The sequence below is a fragment of the Schistocerca serialis genome, chromosome 4 (genome assembly GCF_023864345.2).
Source record: "Schistocerca serialis cubense isolate TAMUIC-IGC-003099 chromosome 4, iqSchSeri2.2, whole genome shotgun sequence".
Lineage (NCBI taxonomy): Eukaryota > Metazoa > Arthropoda > Insecta > Orthoptera > Acrididae > Schistocerca > Schistocerca serialis.
In genome coordinates, this window is record NC_064641.1 from 725,439,429 (window position 1) to 725,454,131 (window position 14,703).

At 43.6% G+C, this 14,703-nt stretch overlaps 1 protein-coding gene across 1 annotated transcript; it reads right to left on the minus strand.

Annotated features, from left to right (window-relative positions):
* Window positions 1-3,739: 3,739 nt before the first annotated feature.
* LOC126474729 (transcription factor LBX2-like) lies at window positions 3,740-4,189 on the minus strand. The gene has a single exon (XM_050102208.1). The coding sequence runs from the start codon at window positions 4,187-4,189 to the stop codon at window positions 3,740-3,742; it is 450 nt and encodes a 149-aa protein (XP_049958165.1).
* Window positions 4,190-14,703: the final 10,514 nt, after the last annotated feature.

Sequence of the window (14,703 nt, forward strand, 5' to 3'; positions counted from 1 at the left end):
GCTTTGAATTTTTTCTTCTCTGGGGAGTGGGAATGGCGCCATTCCATCGACTGTCGCTTTGTTTTGGGGTCAAAATGGTGAACCCAGGTTTCATCATCCGACACAATCCGGGAGAAGAAGGCCTCCCCCTCAGCTTGAGAACGTTACAACAAATCATGAAAATAGTTTTTTCTGTGCGATTCGCGATCCAAGCCGGCCGCTGTGACCGAGCACCTCTAGGCGCTTCAGTCTGGAACCACTTTACTGCTCCGGTCGCAGGCTAGAATCCTGCCTCTGGCATGGATGTGTATGATGTCCGTAGGCTATTTAGGTTTAAGTAGTTATAAGTCTAGGGGACTGATGACCTCAGATGTTAAGTCCCATAGTGCTCAGAGCTATTTGAAGCAATTTTTTTTCGTGATCCACCGTTAGACACCGCGGCATTCATCTTTCACACATTTTTGAATATCCAAGAGTGCGGATAACTGCATCCACACTTCTTTTGCTGATTGTCAGATGCAGCGCCAACTGCCGAGTCGTAATGCGTCTGTCCTCGCGAATGACAGCTCGCTGCAACATGCCAGGTGTGACAGCCGTGGATGGTCTCCCCGATCGCTGCAAATCGTGGAGCTCTGCCGAACCGCCTTCTGATGACTTCACCCTCCGTGCGCAGTGACTAACTGTACTTCTGTCGACAGCAGATGCTCCATAGATTTTGCACAAGCGTCTGTGAATATTCCCCACAGTTTCTTTCTCTGCACTGAGAAATTCAATGCCGGCACGTTGCTTGTAACGTGCGTCACCTACAGACGCCATTTTGAAACTGTCCTGCAGCTGCGCTATTTGTCGGAATTGACGGGAACTTGGAGCGCTCACTCGGGAGACTTCTAATAATGCATACGTAACGTTTCGCATTCGTGGCATTGTTTTCAGCTGAGAAAAAAAATGCGGTGCTTTACTTTCTAGGCAACCCTCGTAAATGTGGATGTATTAAAAAGGCAGCTGTCCAATGATTTTTCCGAACTATAGTACGGTTTCCATCGTAAATGTTCCTTGACTTACCTGGAACAAAGCGGGAGAGAGAGAGAGAGAGAGAGAGAGAGAGAGAGAGAGAGAGAGAGAGACAGAGATATCGTTACCCATCGACTTTGCCCAACGCACCCGTCTTCTTCAGCAAATAAATCCCTAACTCTTAAAACATTTCTTTGCTTCCAACGCCCATCGACAAAGCTGAGGACACGCTGTCAGAAATGATGGAGCATACACTAAAATTTCTATGTTTAAGGAATCCACGAAAATTATTGAACGATTTTTCAACTCTGTCACTGCTCGAATGTGTAGGACATACGTTCCATACTTTTCCTTTTCGTTAATCAAATACAACTGTTTTACTCGGCTTTCATTTAGTTGCTGTTGTCTCCACTGCTTGTAACATTGATCCACCACTTTAAGTGTTACATAATGTTATATTTCATCATTTTCTTCATGTTTGTGTTCCAAGAATGGCGATAGAACTGGCGAGAGAGTAATATTTTATTAAGGGCTTTAAGTGAAAGAGAAATTGTTTCAACGTATTCCAATAAAGAAGAAGAAAAAGTGAGAAAAAGTGAATGTAGTTACATTCCTGCTGACACTGTAGGTTGCGCAGTCTTCTTTTCTGTGGCCATCTAGATGTATTTGAGGCTATATAACTAAAGTGGTTTCTATGTACGTGGTAAGGTATTAGTACTATTATTGTTGCAGTGCGACAAAAATGTATTCTAAACGACAGAGTCAAGTGTATTACTACTGTCTGTTGCTATAGTTGGGAAACCGTCAATCAACAACACAGTTTCATAGAATACAATAACAAAAATTAGTATTGTAATACTGTTTTATTAACTCACATAGGAATAAATTATCGTGGATATATAACTGTATGATTATATATTACAGCAGTTCGATTCGCCATTTCTATTGTTATTGTAAGACTGCATCATTTATATTTATCTCTCTACGCCAAAAGTTGTTTATTCTTCCCATTACTCCGAGAACACAATCACTTTTGACACAAGTAATCTGAATTTACTATTTATATCTTTTATGGATTTCATCGTGGCTGCGACAAAACTGAAGCAAAGTAACAAAATTAGGATAATGGAGGTAGATATTGACCTCTGTTTTCACAGTTACGAAACTACAGCTTGAAGCACTTACATGTACGAAACTATGACGCAAGTTAGCTACAGTCACTGGCGAGTATTCACAATCGCAACCTTCATCTCGCTGTTTAGTGGGACATAGAGCTAAACATAGACTTCAATACCTCCTGCTTTGTGACACTCGTTCCTCGCGATGTGCACATTTTACAGAGAATGTAACATCTTGATGAATTGTTCCTTCACGATATTATACACAAAATAAAGACATGTAGTAAAGCTTCCAGCACAGAAGTTTTATTGTCCCTATCGCAGTTGATATATATCCTGATTACTAATTTCAACGAAGCTGTATTGCTGTCTTCAGACCTGCACAACTTCGCTGAAGCTGGTAGTCAAGATACTTATCAACTGCGATCTGGTCAATAAAACTTCTATTTTGGAAGCTTTTTACACTGATATAGCTCTCGCTCTCCTTCTGACAGCGTCAGACAATTACATTAAATCAAGACTTCATAGTAAAATGACGCACAATATCCCTCATATTATGTTGGCGGGAATGTGCTCATATTATTGGAATTTATAAACAGAAAATTTAATAAGGAGCTAAAAATGAAAAACAGTTTTGATGTAAGACGGATCTGCATTTGTAAATATGACTATAAGCAAAACCGTTAGATCAACAAAAGCATTCTTTGATACTCACTAAAGTCACTAGTTTCATCAATCATGAAACGAACTGTGATATGAATTTGGAGCTAAGCATCCAAACAGCACCATGGTTATAACACATTTATTCACTATTTACGAAGTAATTTTTGTCCCTTTAAAAGCGTTTTTGTCTCCCTAACATTCGTTTCTACTACATAATTTTCCCTTTTTTTCCATTACAGTTGCGAGTTCCGCTATTAACACGTAACTGAAAAATTATTGATACGTTTTTTTTTCTTTTTGCACGAATTAAGATTTTAGGTGCACCATAGAAGTTACAGAACAGTCCAAAAATTTAAGTTTCAAAGCGAAATCCGGGTACAGCCAAGTAACTTTTCCATCATTCGTAAGACAGTGTATTACTCAGTATTAATAAGCTAGACATTTTTATATCCATTTATCATGAAATCTGGCACTGGAACTTCTGTAGTGGTAAATGTTTGCAACAATAAACACCTTGCCACGTGTTACTCAACACTTGGCGAGTCCTACGTTTCTTCACTTTTATAAAGGTTAACATAGTGAGATCTCCTCTTCCTGAGCTCGCAGTTTCGTAGAGATCCTGACTGATTGTCGAGTGAAAGAATTTTACAAGTATTGAAACGTCGCTGATGGATTGACAAACAACGGCTAGTCCACGTTCGAAGTCACTGAGCTCTCGTGACCATCCATTCAGGGACGTTTATATACTTGTAAAACTCTTCCACTCAACTATTGATGAAGTGACTGCGAAATGGGAAAGTGACCGTCTCTCATAACAGGAACAAAATACCTGTCAAAAGGTGCCTGAACAGTGCTCTGTGGTGACATATCGCACAGGTGAGTCACACTCTTCAGAATTCAAATGCCTACGTAGTTAGTGTCCACCCAGTTACTCCACATTGTGTGACATTGTCCTGCCGAAGTGCCCTCTACTTGTCGATACCCGAGTCGCCTCGGCCCCCACAGACTCCAGATGCCACCCCCACAGCGGATGCAGCTGCCGCCATCGGGGCGCTGCTTGAGGGCGCCTTCTTCTTCAGAATGCCGAGGTCGGTGACCTTCTCCAGGAAGGACCTGTGCGCGGTCAAGACGTCGGTGGACCCGGCGTCCTTCTTGAGCTCCTCCATGTCGCGCTTGAGCTTGGCGCGCCGGTTCTGGAACCACGTGATGACCTGCGCGTTGCTCAGGCCGAGTTGGCCCGCGATCTCGTCGCGGTCCGCTGGAGACAGGTACTTCTGGTACAGGAAGCGCTTCTCCAGCTCGAAGATCTGGTGGTTGGTGAACGCCGTGCGCGACTTCCGCTTCTTCTTCGCCTGCTGCCGCGAGTTGAACAGGTTCAGGTGGCTGGCTTGGCCCTCTGCAACACAAAGCAACAACATTGACGTTAGTACTCTTTCCCTTACTTTCCATTTCATTATTTACTTCAGTTTTTATTCACATATTAAATCCAGAGTAGTCTTCTTTTGATCCATCTAAATTTTGTTGATTATTGACTGAAAAGGACACACTTTGTTGGTCCTTTTTTTCTGTTTCTTTTCTGATCTGACAAATAAGTTTTGCCTTTGTATGTCCGTCTTTAGATGGACAGGGGGACGATAGTTGTTACTATGATTAGTGGGGTATCAACGAACGCTTTAGCTACATTTAAAGGTTATACTTCCTTTCCTTTCCATTTCGGTGCTACAATGCGTTATCTTCATAGCCCTCTATGATAAACTCGGTAATCGTTGGAAAAGACGTGCAACCGCTATAAAATAAATCCATAGTGAGCACAATCTGCGATGATGAATATCGCGCTTCCTGTTTTTGGTAGTGCCAGCGCCAGTATCTCTACACGATTCTTTGAACCTGTTTTCCGTGTGTAAAGCACACAGTATGGGTCCCATGAGACATCTCTGAGGGAATCTTGAAATGGAAATGAGCGTTTGGCGTCATTGGCCGGGAGGCCCCTTATGGGGCAGGTCCGGCCACCTTGGTGCAGGTCTTGTTACATTCGACGCCACATTGAGCGACCTGTGCGCCGGATGGGGATGAAATGATGATGAAGCCAACACAAGACCCAGTCCCTAAGTGGAGAAAATCCCCGACCCAGCCGGGAATCGAACCCGGGACCCTTAGAACGGCAGGCCGTCACGCTGACCATTCAGCTATCGGGGTGGACACTCTTGAAGTATATGCGCTATTTGATCAAAAGTTTATGGACACCCCTAAGTAATCTATGTTACGAGATGCTGACCCGTCTATGTAAAAGGAGGCGGAGAGTATTCTGTTGTCAGTAGACAATCAGTAACAGAATGGACTGGTGACGACAGGTCAGTGACTTCGAAAGTGGACTAGTCATTCGATGGTACGTGAGTAACAAATCCGTCAGGGATGTTTCAATACTTGTAAAGTCCTTACACTCGACTATTGGTGAAGTGAGTGTGAAATGGGAAAGTAAAGGAACAACCACAGCTACACCAAGACCACTGGACCCCATGTACTGAAGGACGTGGAACGTCGAGCGGTGCGGATTGTGGTTGAACCAAGTCGTACGAAGTCTGCGAAAGAAATCTCTCAGTAGTTCCAAAGTGCTACCGGCAGTGAAGCCAGCACAATGACTGTGCCAAGAGGGTTAAAAAGAATAGTATACAATGATCGATCACCTCCTCGTAAGCCACAAATCTCTGCAGTCGGTGTCAAGCGATACCTGAAATGGTGTAAAGAGCAACGCCACAGGACAGTTGATGATTGGATGGTTTCAATGCCTCTGAGCACTATGAGACTTAACATCTGAGGTCATCAGTCCAGTAGAACTTTACTTAAACCTAACTAACATAAGGACATCACACACAGCCATGCCCGAGGCAGGGTTCGAACCTGCGACCGTAGCGATCGCGCGGTTCCAGACTGAAGCGCCTAGAACCGCTCGGCCACACCGGCCGGCTAGATGATTGGAAACGAGTGATTTGGAGTGACTCACGCAATACCCTGTGTCAATCCCATGAAGTCTTCGGGTTCGGCAAATGCTTGGAGAACTTTACCTATCATGTGTAGTGACAACAGTGAAGTGAGGAGGAGGTGGACTTACGACATGGGTGAGTTCTTCGTGGTTGCAGTGCGATCCCCTGACAGCACTTAAGCAAACACAAAACTGGGACGGATATGAACTCATTTTACAGCATTACGTACTGTATTTAGAAGAGGAACAGATCAGAGACGATGATTGTATCAGAATTACGATGCACCCTGCCATAAAGCAGCATTTGTGAGGCAATGGTTTGTGAACAGTAACATTCCTGAAATGATCTGGCCTGTGTAGAGTCCATTTGAACGAATGGAAAATCTTTGGGAAGAGACAATGTCGACTTCGCTCCAGCCACATTATTCTGAGAGAACGCTCGTCCCCGTAGATCGGAAATAGAAAAGGTTAATACGATGTCAGTAAACTACAGGAGCATCCACAGTAAGGTCACAGATTTAGAATTGCTTGGCTCAAATGGCTCTAAGTACCATGGGACTTAACATCTGAGGTTACCAGTCCCCTAGACTAAGAACTACTTAAACCGAACTAACCTAAGGACATCACACACAACCATGCCCGAGGCAGGATCCGAATCTGCGACCGTAGCAGCAGCGCGGTTCCGGACTGAAGCGCCTAGAAGCCCTCGGCCACAGCGGCCGGCTAGGATTGCTTATTGAAGGATATGATGCCCAGATACTATTAGGAACAGAAAATTGATGGATACCAGAAGGGAACAGCAACGAAATACTAAATGTAGAGTAGGATGTCAAATTAAACACCTTTTAGCCGTATACTTTCCATATACTCCCAGGTTCAGCGTTTTACTTCTCCATCCTCAGGCCCTGACGTGTAGGAAGCTTCTACCTCGGTTCTGATCAAAACATGGGCCAACAATACTGGTACTGGTTGACGGACCGTCATCTGAAGTGATCGCTATATCAGAAATCTACCAATACCAGTACCGTTGGCCCCTGTTTTGATCAGAACCGAGGTAGAAGCTTGCTACACGTCATTCAGGGGACCGAGGATGTTGTTGTAAAACACTGAAGCTGGTAGCCAAGTAAAATAAGTATGGAAACTAGACGGCTGAAATGTCTCTAATTTGACATCCTCAATCGAACAGCCGAGTCCCGCAACCATCGCTACAGAGATGGACATACAGAAACAAATTCAGGTTAGATTATTTATCGTAAGGACAGGTTAGTCGCCAGTGGCAGCGGCGTATTTATCACAGTAAAGAATTCGAAAATACGAAGGGTGTTCAACAAGTAACACAGCACATTTTTTCTGTAAGCAGGTTGGTTTTATTCAGAATTCCAATAAACTATACTTTTCCCCACTCTTTTGGCAGCAAAATCTCCGTTCAGTGCGACGGTCTTACGCCACATTGCTGGCCGGCCGCGGTGGCCGAGCGGTTCTAGGCACTTCAGTCCGGAACCACGCGACTACTATGGTCACAGGTTCGAATCCTGCCTCGGGCATGGATGTGTGTAATGTCCTTAGGTTAGTTAGGTTTACGTACTTCTAAGTCTATGGAACTGATAACCTGAGATGTTAAGTCCTATAGTGCTTACAGCCATTTGAACCACATTACTACAAGGGCCTGCGTGCCCGCAAGGTTCCACTCTACTTGTCGACGTCGGAGCCAACCTCTTGCAGCATCAGTAACCTCCCCATCATCCAAGTACTGTTTCCCGCGGAGTGCATCGTTCATTAGATCAAACAGACGCGATTCGGAAGGTGCGAGACCCGCTCTGTAGGGTGTATGAGGAGGAATAGTTTCGTGGGCAGCTGTCGGGTGTGTTAACACTATCAACGCCCAGCTGAACAGCGAGGTGTTTGACTGTGATCCGTCGATCACCTCGAATGGGAGTGATCATCCCGAATGGGAGTCTCCGCGTGTTTCAACACAGTAAGAGTTACATTTGTGTGGGACCGACCGGCTCGCGGGACATCGGACAGGCTTGCGATGACGACAGACGCGTCGCCCAACGACTCGGCGTGCTTTTGTCCACTGGTTTCCATAGACATTCTGTAAGAGGCTTTGAGCGTCCGCGATGCTATGGATTTCACCAAAATAAACTCAATGACAGCTCTCTGTTTGGAACGCACGTCCATTACAGACGGCATTTTGAAGGCTACCTATAGCGCCGCCATCTATTGGAACTTTATGAAACCACAGGGACTGAAGCGGGAATATTCTATGACGTCCCAAAACAAATTCCCCATTTTTCAACTTAAACTGACCAAGAAAAAAATGTGTTGCATTACTTATTGAATGTCCCTCTTATATAGATGTAATCATGGACTCCGAATGTGGATTTATCTGAGAGAAGCTAAACTTCAGAGGTGGGCCAAAAATGGTTAATCGTTTGCTTTCATAGACCACCTGCAGCAGAAGATGCTAGTGGTAGAGCGCTCACTGTAATGAAGAATAATATCGAAAGTCTCACATTTAATGACAAACTTTTGGAAAGTTCTTTTGGAAGGACAACATTCAGGGTCTAGTGCACAAATTAAATTCTACTATCTTTACTATAAGATAAGCTTTTACCGTCTTTAACACTGCAAAGAAAAAGCTTTTCACTTTGTACATTTTTATTTTATTTATCTTATGGTATCATGTCTTGGAGAATAGTCAGAAAAGGCAGTTTGCGTTGTCAGTTCACGAACTTCGCACATGATGCTGTTCAGGCATCTTGAAATTCTAAGTCCAGAATCCCTGTACATATACTCATTCACGAGATTTAACATCAAAAATGTGGACTCACTTAACAGGATCTGCCACAGTTAATCACTGAAACTTAGACGGGAAAATAATTTGCACTTAGGTAGCACTTCTTTACCCACTGTACAGAAAATTGTGCATTTCTCTGCAGGTTTTATGTCATCATTGGGTTTCAAGCAGAACAGAAAACTTTGAGTGATACGCACTATATTTTCAAAACTAAATAGAAAGGCGTCCTTGTAGCACACGACTTTTTTTCTATACGGGAGTTCCCAGCAGTAATTTAGAGAGCTATTGTAAATAGTTCTTGTAATAGTTGTTTATGTATTTATAATCCTGTTTTTGTTTTTAACTGTCTTATCAGCTATTTTTGAATCAGTAGTACCTCGTTCCGTGCCCAAGTAGCTTTAACTTACGTGGTGGCAGGGAACTTGATGAATTAAATTAAATTAAGGTACAAAGTGGTTTTCGGATTATCCTCTAGGAGCTTACTTTGAGTAGTACCGATAAGGCTTCTACACAAACTCTTCGATTTTCTGGTATTTGTTGACAAATAAACAGAGATCATTTTGTCACAAAACGAGAAAAGCTCAAGTAAAAGACAGAAATCCTATTTGTAGAGACTATGTCGGTAATATTCGTTCTATGTAATGAAGTGAAAGACCTCCCTTGTCGTACTGACTACTGATCCGGAGTTCTCAACTTGCAGTGGTTGCTCATTTATTATCCCTGTGCTTTCTAGATGAAACACAACTTATTTAAACAGTTATATAAAGTTGAAGCAATTTGTATGTGACTACAACAACGTGGTACGGGGTTTGTGTGAACGTCAGCTCTGAAGCGTTCTCATGACGAAAGCCATGTTGTTTTCTGGCTTTCCGAGATTATATAACAATGGGCACTCCTGCTCTATCAGAAGCTCATTTAATTTGTAAATTTACTGTCAAATAACTTTTCTGAGTACGAAGCATTCTTTAGAAAATAATGAACGATCATATACGTACGTTAGCTTGTACCACCAGGAGAGCATTCTGTTCCTCTTTTCTCGTTATACGTGCGTGAGTGTTAAAAGGCAGCTCTCCAGTGATTACTCGGTGCTTTTCCAAATTACCGTACGATTTCCACCGTAAATGGTCCGTGACTTACCTGAGAGCTTCCCTACGCCGCCCGTCGACTTCTGCCGCAAATAAATCCCTGGTTGCTGCTGAGTTTTCCTTGTCCAGGAACCGTGCAGCAATAATTGAGAAGGAAGACGTCATTAGTATCTCGATTGGTATCGTTCCGTACATTCACAGCAAAGATGTCGACATATTTTTTTTAATCCCTGCTATTTGCGCTCCACAGATAGACTGTTAGTTTCTCAGTGAATCTTGTAATTCTAGCTGCGGTTTAATCATTTTAGTAGAATTAGTAGCGCGCAGGCGATGTTTACAAGCGCATTACGCCAGTGAAAAACTGTCTTCTTGGCATCAGCGAGGCATTTACATCTAATGGTGCTGATTCTGTTGCTTTGCTCGCCCGGGGAACAGGAAGAAGTGTGTTTGTACCAGAGGAGAGGTGAGATGTGCCACGGTATCTGGCCTCAGTATCAAATTTACTGCACTCGGTGCTTCCTGTATTTTAGGGTAACATTACAGGGTTTGGTTGTTCGTCTGCTGTGTTACTTTTTGCCGTAATTAGATGATACTGTTTCTGATGAGAGGAATAAAACCGCAGAAAAGAAATGAGAAAGACTGAGCGTTTAGCGTAAGACTGCAGATGACCGGAAGTAAATTCCACATTCCACAGAATTTTGTTGCGTCTCCAGTAATTGTGTATATCAGTTTATTTGTTCTTCTCAGGCGCTGCGGATGAGTTACTGTGTTTGGTAAACATCATTTAACTATTCGTACTATGGGTGATCTCACTCAACATATGCATAGACTAGCGCATTGCTTGTTCATCGTCGTCGTTTGCAGACTGGAGATGACTGTGTATGTGGAAGGACAACGGATTTTGTAGTGCCGTTTATCATTCAGTCATCTGCACTTGCCTTCTGAAGGAGGACATTTTAAGAACGCAGGAATATAGCGGCAATATAACGGAGCCATATAAAGATGATGCGACGGAAAATATGAGATGGAGAAGTCCAACGCAAGGACAGAAGCTATGGAAAAGCCCTACCGGGACAACCAATTCAGCGGACATGAGCAAAGACAACTAGAGACAGTTAAACCGTCAGTGGGGGCATATAGGAGAATGAAATATCGTGATAGACGAAGATTCGAATGAGCGGAACAAAATACGGGATACAAAATAATCTAGAGAGAATTTCTGTATGGTGTGAAAAGAGGCAATTAGCACTAAACATAGAAAAGTGCGAGGTCATCCACATGGGTATTAAAAGATATCCGATAAATTTTGGGTATACGATAAATCGCACAAATTTAAGGGCTGTCAATTCGACTAAATACCTATGAATTACAATTATGAGAAACTTAAATTGAAAAGACCACATAAATAATATAGTGGGGAAAGCGAAACAAAGACTTTCCTTTGTTGGCAGGACACTTAAAAGATGCGGCAAACCCACTAAAGAGACAGCCTACATTACACTCGTCCGTCCTCTACTGGAATATTGCTGCGTGGTATGGGGTCCTTACCAGGTAGGATTGACGGAGGACATCGAAAAAGTGCAAAGAAGGGCAGCTCGTATCGTATTATCCCGCAATAGGGGTGAGAGTATCGCAGTCACTGAAACAAAGGCGGTTTTCTTTGCGGCGAGATCTATTTACGAAATTTCAATCACCAACTTTCTCTTCCGACTGCGTAAATATTTTGTTGACACCCACCTACGTAGGGAGTAACGATCATCATATTACAATAAGAGAAATCAGAGCTCGAACGGAAAGATTCAGGTGTTCCTTTTTCCCAAGCGCCATTCGAGAGTGGAATGGTAGAGAAGTAGTATGAAAATGGTTCGATGAACCCTCTGCCAGGCACTTAAGTGTGAATTGCAGAGTGACCATGTAGATGAAGATGTATTGGGTTTAGCAGAAATGCTAACATGAAAAGCTAATCACAAGGTAGGCAGATACTCACGATAGCTGCATGCATATCAATCAGAAGATGCGATTTGAAATTACGTCAAGCGTCTCTTTATGCAAGAAGCAAAGCAGAATTGACCACGCTTTTATTAGGAACGCCGTGGAAGTCTGGTGGCTGCTATTCAAGAATTGACACCAGTGCGGAGGTTATCAATCAGATATACAGAAAACGTAGGTGTTGACTATAACAACATCTATAACTACAGCATCCCCTGTATCTCAGATTTACAGCTCGCTTTAGGAGAATAGAAATTTTTGAGTGGTATCGTAGGAATCATATTGTAGCTCTCCATCATAGTTAATTAAAACCAATTACTGATTTTTTTATCAGTAGACCGTAATTTTATGGTTGCCTCTACGCATCTAGCATGAAATAATAATATCAGTTTGTAACCATTCCTGTAGTTTTAATTAAATGACGGAAAGAAATCGCATCACCAAGAAGAAGTTGTGCGTCATGAACGAAAGTTGGTAGGCGTGTTTCTACATCTGAAAGATGATGTCTATCAAAATTTCGCGCCAGTCGAGTAAGAGTGACGCAAGTAGTGCATCTATGAGGTTGGAAATCAGGCTATAATGCCTGCATTACCTTTGAGGTTGGGCGTGCTGTGTTGATGTCAGTCAAGAATGCCTTCAAGGCGACCAAGATGCCATTATCAACACCTCACTGTGTTTGAAAAAGGTCGTGTAATACGACTACGTGAAGTTAGGTGTCCCTTCTGCCATACGGCAGAGATACTTGGCAGGAATGTAGCCACGGTACATGACTACTGTCAGCGGTGATCAAGAATTTACGGTCGCAAGAAGACCGGGCTACGGACGGCCATGTGGCGTTATCGAGAGGGCTCTGGCGCATCGTAGTGAATGTGCAGCAGCTAATCGAGCAGCAGATACAACGCAGTGACACAACGAACTGTTACAAATCTGTTACTACAAGAACAGCTCCGAACCCAATGCCCTGTAGCGTGCATTACACTGACACCAAACCACCGCCATTTGCGATTTCAGTGCCACCAAGCGAGAGCTTATTGGATGGGGGTGTGGTGGTCTTTTGTGTGTTGTGATGAAAGCTGGTCCTGCCTCGGTGCCAGTGATGATAGTGTGTTGGTTAGAAGAAGGTCAGTCGAGGGCCTGCAGCCAACCTGTCGGAGTGCTAGACATCAGTTCCACTGACGCCAAACCACCGCCATTTGCAATTTCAGTGCCACCAAGCGAGAGCTTATTGGATGGGGGATTGGTGGCCTTTTGTGTGTTGTGATGAAAGCTGGTTCTGCCTCGGTGCCAGTGATGAACGTGTGTTGGTTAGAAGAAGGTCAGTCGAGACCCTGCAACCAACCTGTCGGAGTGCTAGACACATTAGACCTACAGGTGGAGTTATGGTTTCGAGTGCGGTTTCATTTGACAGCAGGAACATCCTCGTGGTTATCCCAGGCACCCTGAAAAAAAAATGGTTCAAATGGCTCTGAGCACTATGGGACTTAACTTCTGAGGTCATCAGTCCCCTAGAACTTAGAACTATTTAAACCTAACTAACCTAAGGACATCACACACATCCATGCCCGAGGCAGGATTCGAACCTGCGACCGTAGCATTCGCGCGGCTCCAGACTACAGCGCCTAGAACCGCATGGCCACCGCGGCCGGCCCCAGGCACCCTGACTGCTAATTTGTACGTCAGTCTGGTGACTGGACCTGTTATGTTTCCAGTCATGAAGAACATTCCAGGGAGTGTTTTCCAACAGGATAACGATCACACACATATCGCTGATGTGACCCAACGTGACCTACAGAGTGTCGACATGTTGCCATGACCTGCTTGATCACGAGATCTGTCCCGAATGGGACTCATACGGGATATCATCGGACGACATGTCCAGCGTCATCCACAAACAGCGTTAACCGTCCCTGTGTTGACTGACCAAGTGCAACAGGCATGGAACTCCATCCCACAGGCCGGCCGCGGTGGCCGAGCGGTTCTATGCGCTTCAGTCCGGATCCGCGCTGCTGCTACGGTCGCAGGTTCGAATCCTGCCTCGGCAATGGATGTGTGTTATGTCCTTAGGTTAGGTTTAAGTAGTTCTAACTCTAGGGCACTGATGACCTCAGATGTTAAGTCCCATAATGCTTAGAGCTATTTGAACCATTTTTTCCACCCCACAAACTGATAATCCGGAAACTATACAATACAATGCTTGCACACAATGCTTGTATTCAACATTCCGGCAGTTTCACGTTGTCAATGGCTAATCTCGGGCTTACATTAACCCGTTAATGCCATGTTAATCACTTAAGTATGTTACAAATGTATTCCCGATATTCCGTTACTCTACATTAAATATTTTTTTTTTGTGTTGCGATTTTTTTCGTTCAGCGTATATGAGCCTCATCTTGAATACCCTTCTTTCTGATGTGCTCCTGTCTTGTACACCCCTTAACTGGTTTCACGACCTACGTTTTCGTAGCGCATCCGTATGAAACAATTTTGTTTCGTCTTTTGTTCCACTTACCAATGAAAAGGTTACTTTTTTTCTATATTACATGGTTAATATTTGGTCTTTAGTGTTCCCCTCACAGATTTGAAATTTTGGTTATCTTACCTTATACTATCCAGTGTCCGCCTCCGTAGCAAACTCGTCAGCGTGTCTGTAACGTGAAGGACCTGTGTTCGATTCCCGGTGCCAGGGTTTAATCCTTATGGGAGGACTAGAACAAGGAGCACTCAGACTAGTGGTGGCAAAGGAGAAGCTATTTGAGTGATACGTAGCCGTTCATTGTCTGGAAAGCAGATACCCATGCATAGCGCATCCGAATGACACCATTGGCAGAGGATGACGCGGCGGCAGGTCGATACTGAAAGGTCTGACATGGCCAGTAGACTGAGGTTTAGGTTTTTATACTAGCCAGTCATATTTATAAAAATGTTGTACATGTTACTTGCTCAAATGCACAGATATCAGTATCTTATACACGTGGACTTGAGACGCGTAAATTTTTATGATGTACAAATTGATTAACAAATAAATCAAATAGGATATAGACCGGATCCTTGTCGTAAGTTGATGGCGGTAACTAAACA

What these genes read in the sequence shown, in the direction of transcription:
- LOC126474729 (XM_050102208.1), bottom strand. Translation starts at nt 4,189, where the DNA reads ATGTTGTTGCTTTGTGTTGCAGAGGGCCAAGCCAGCCACCTGAACCTG.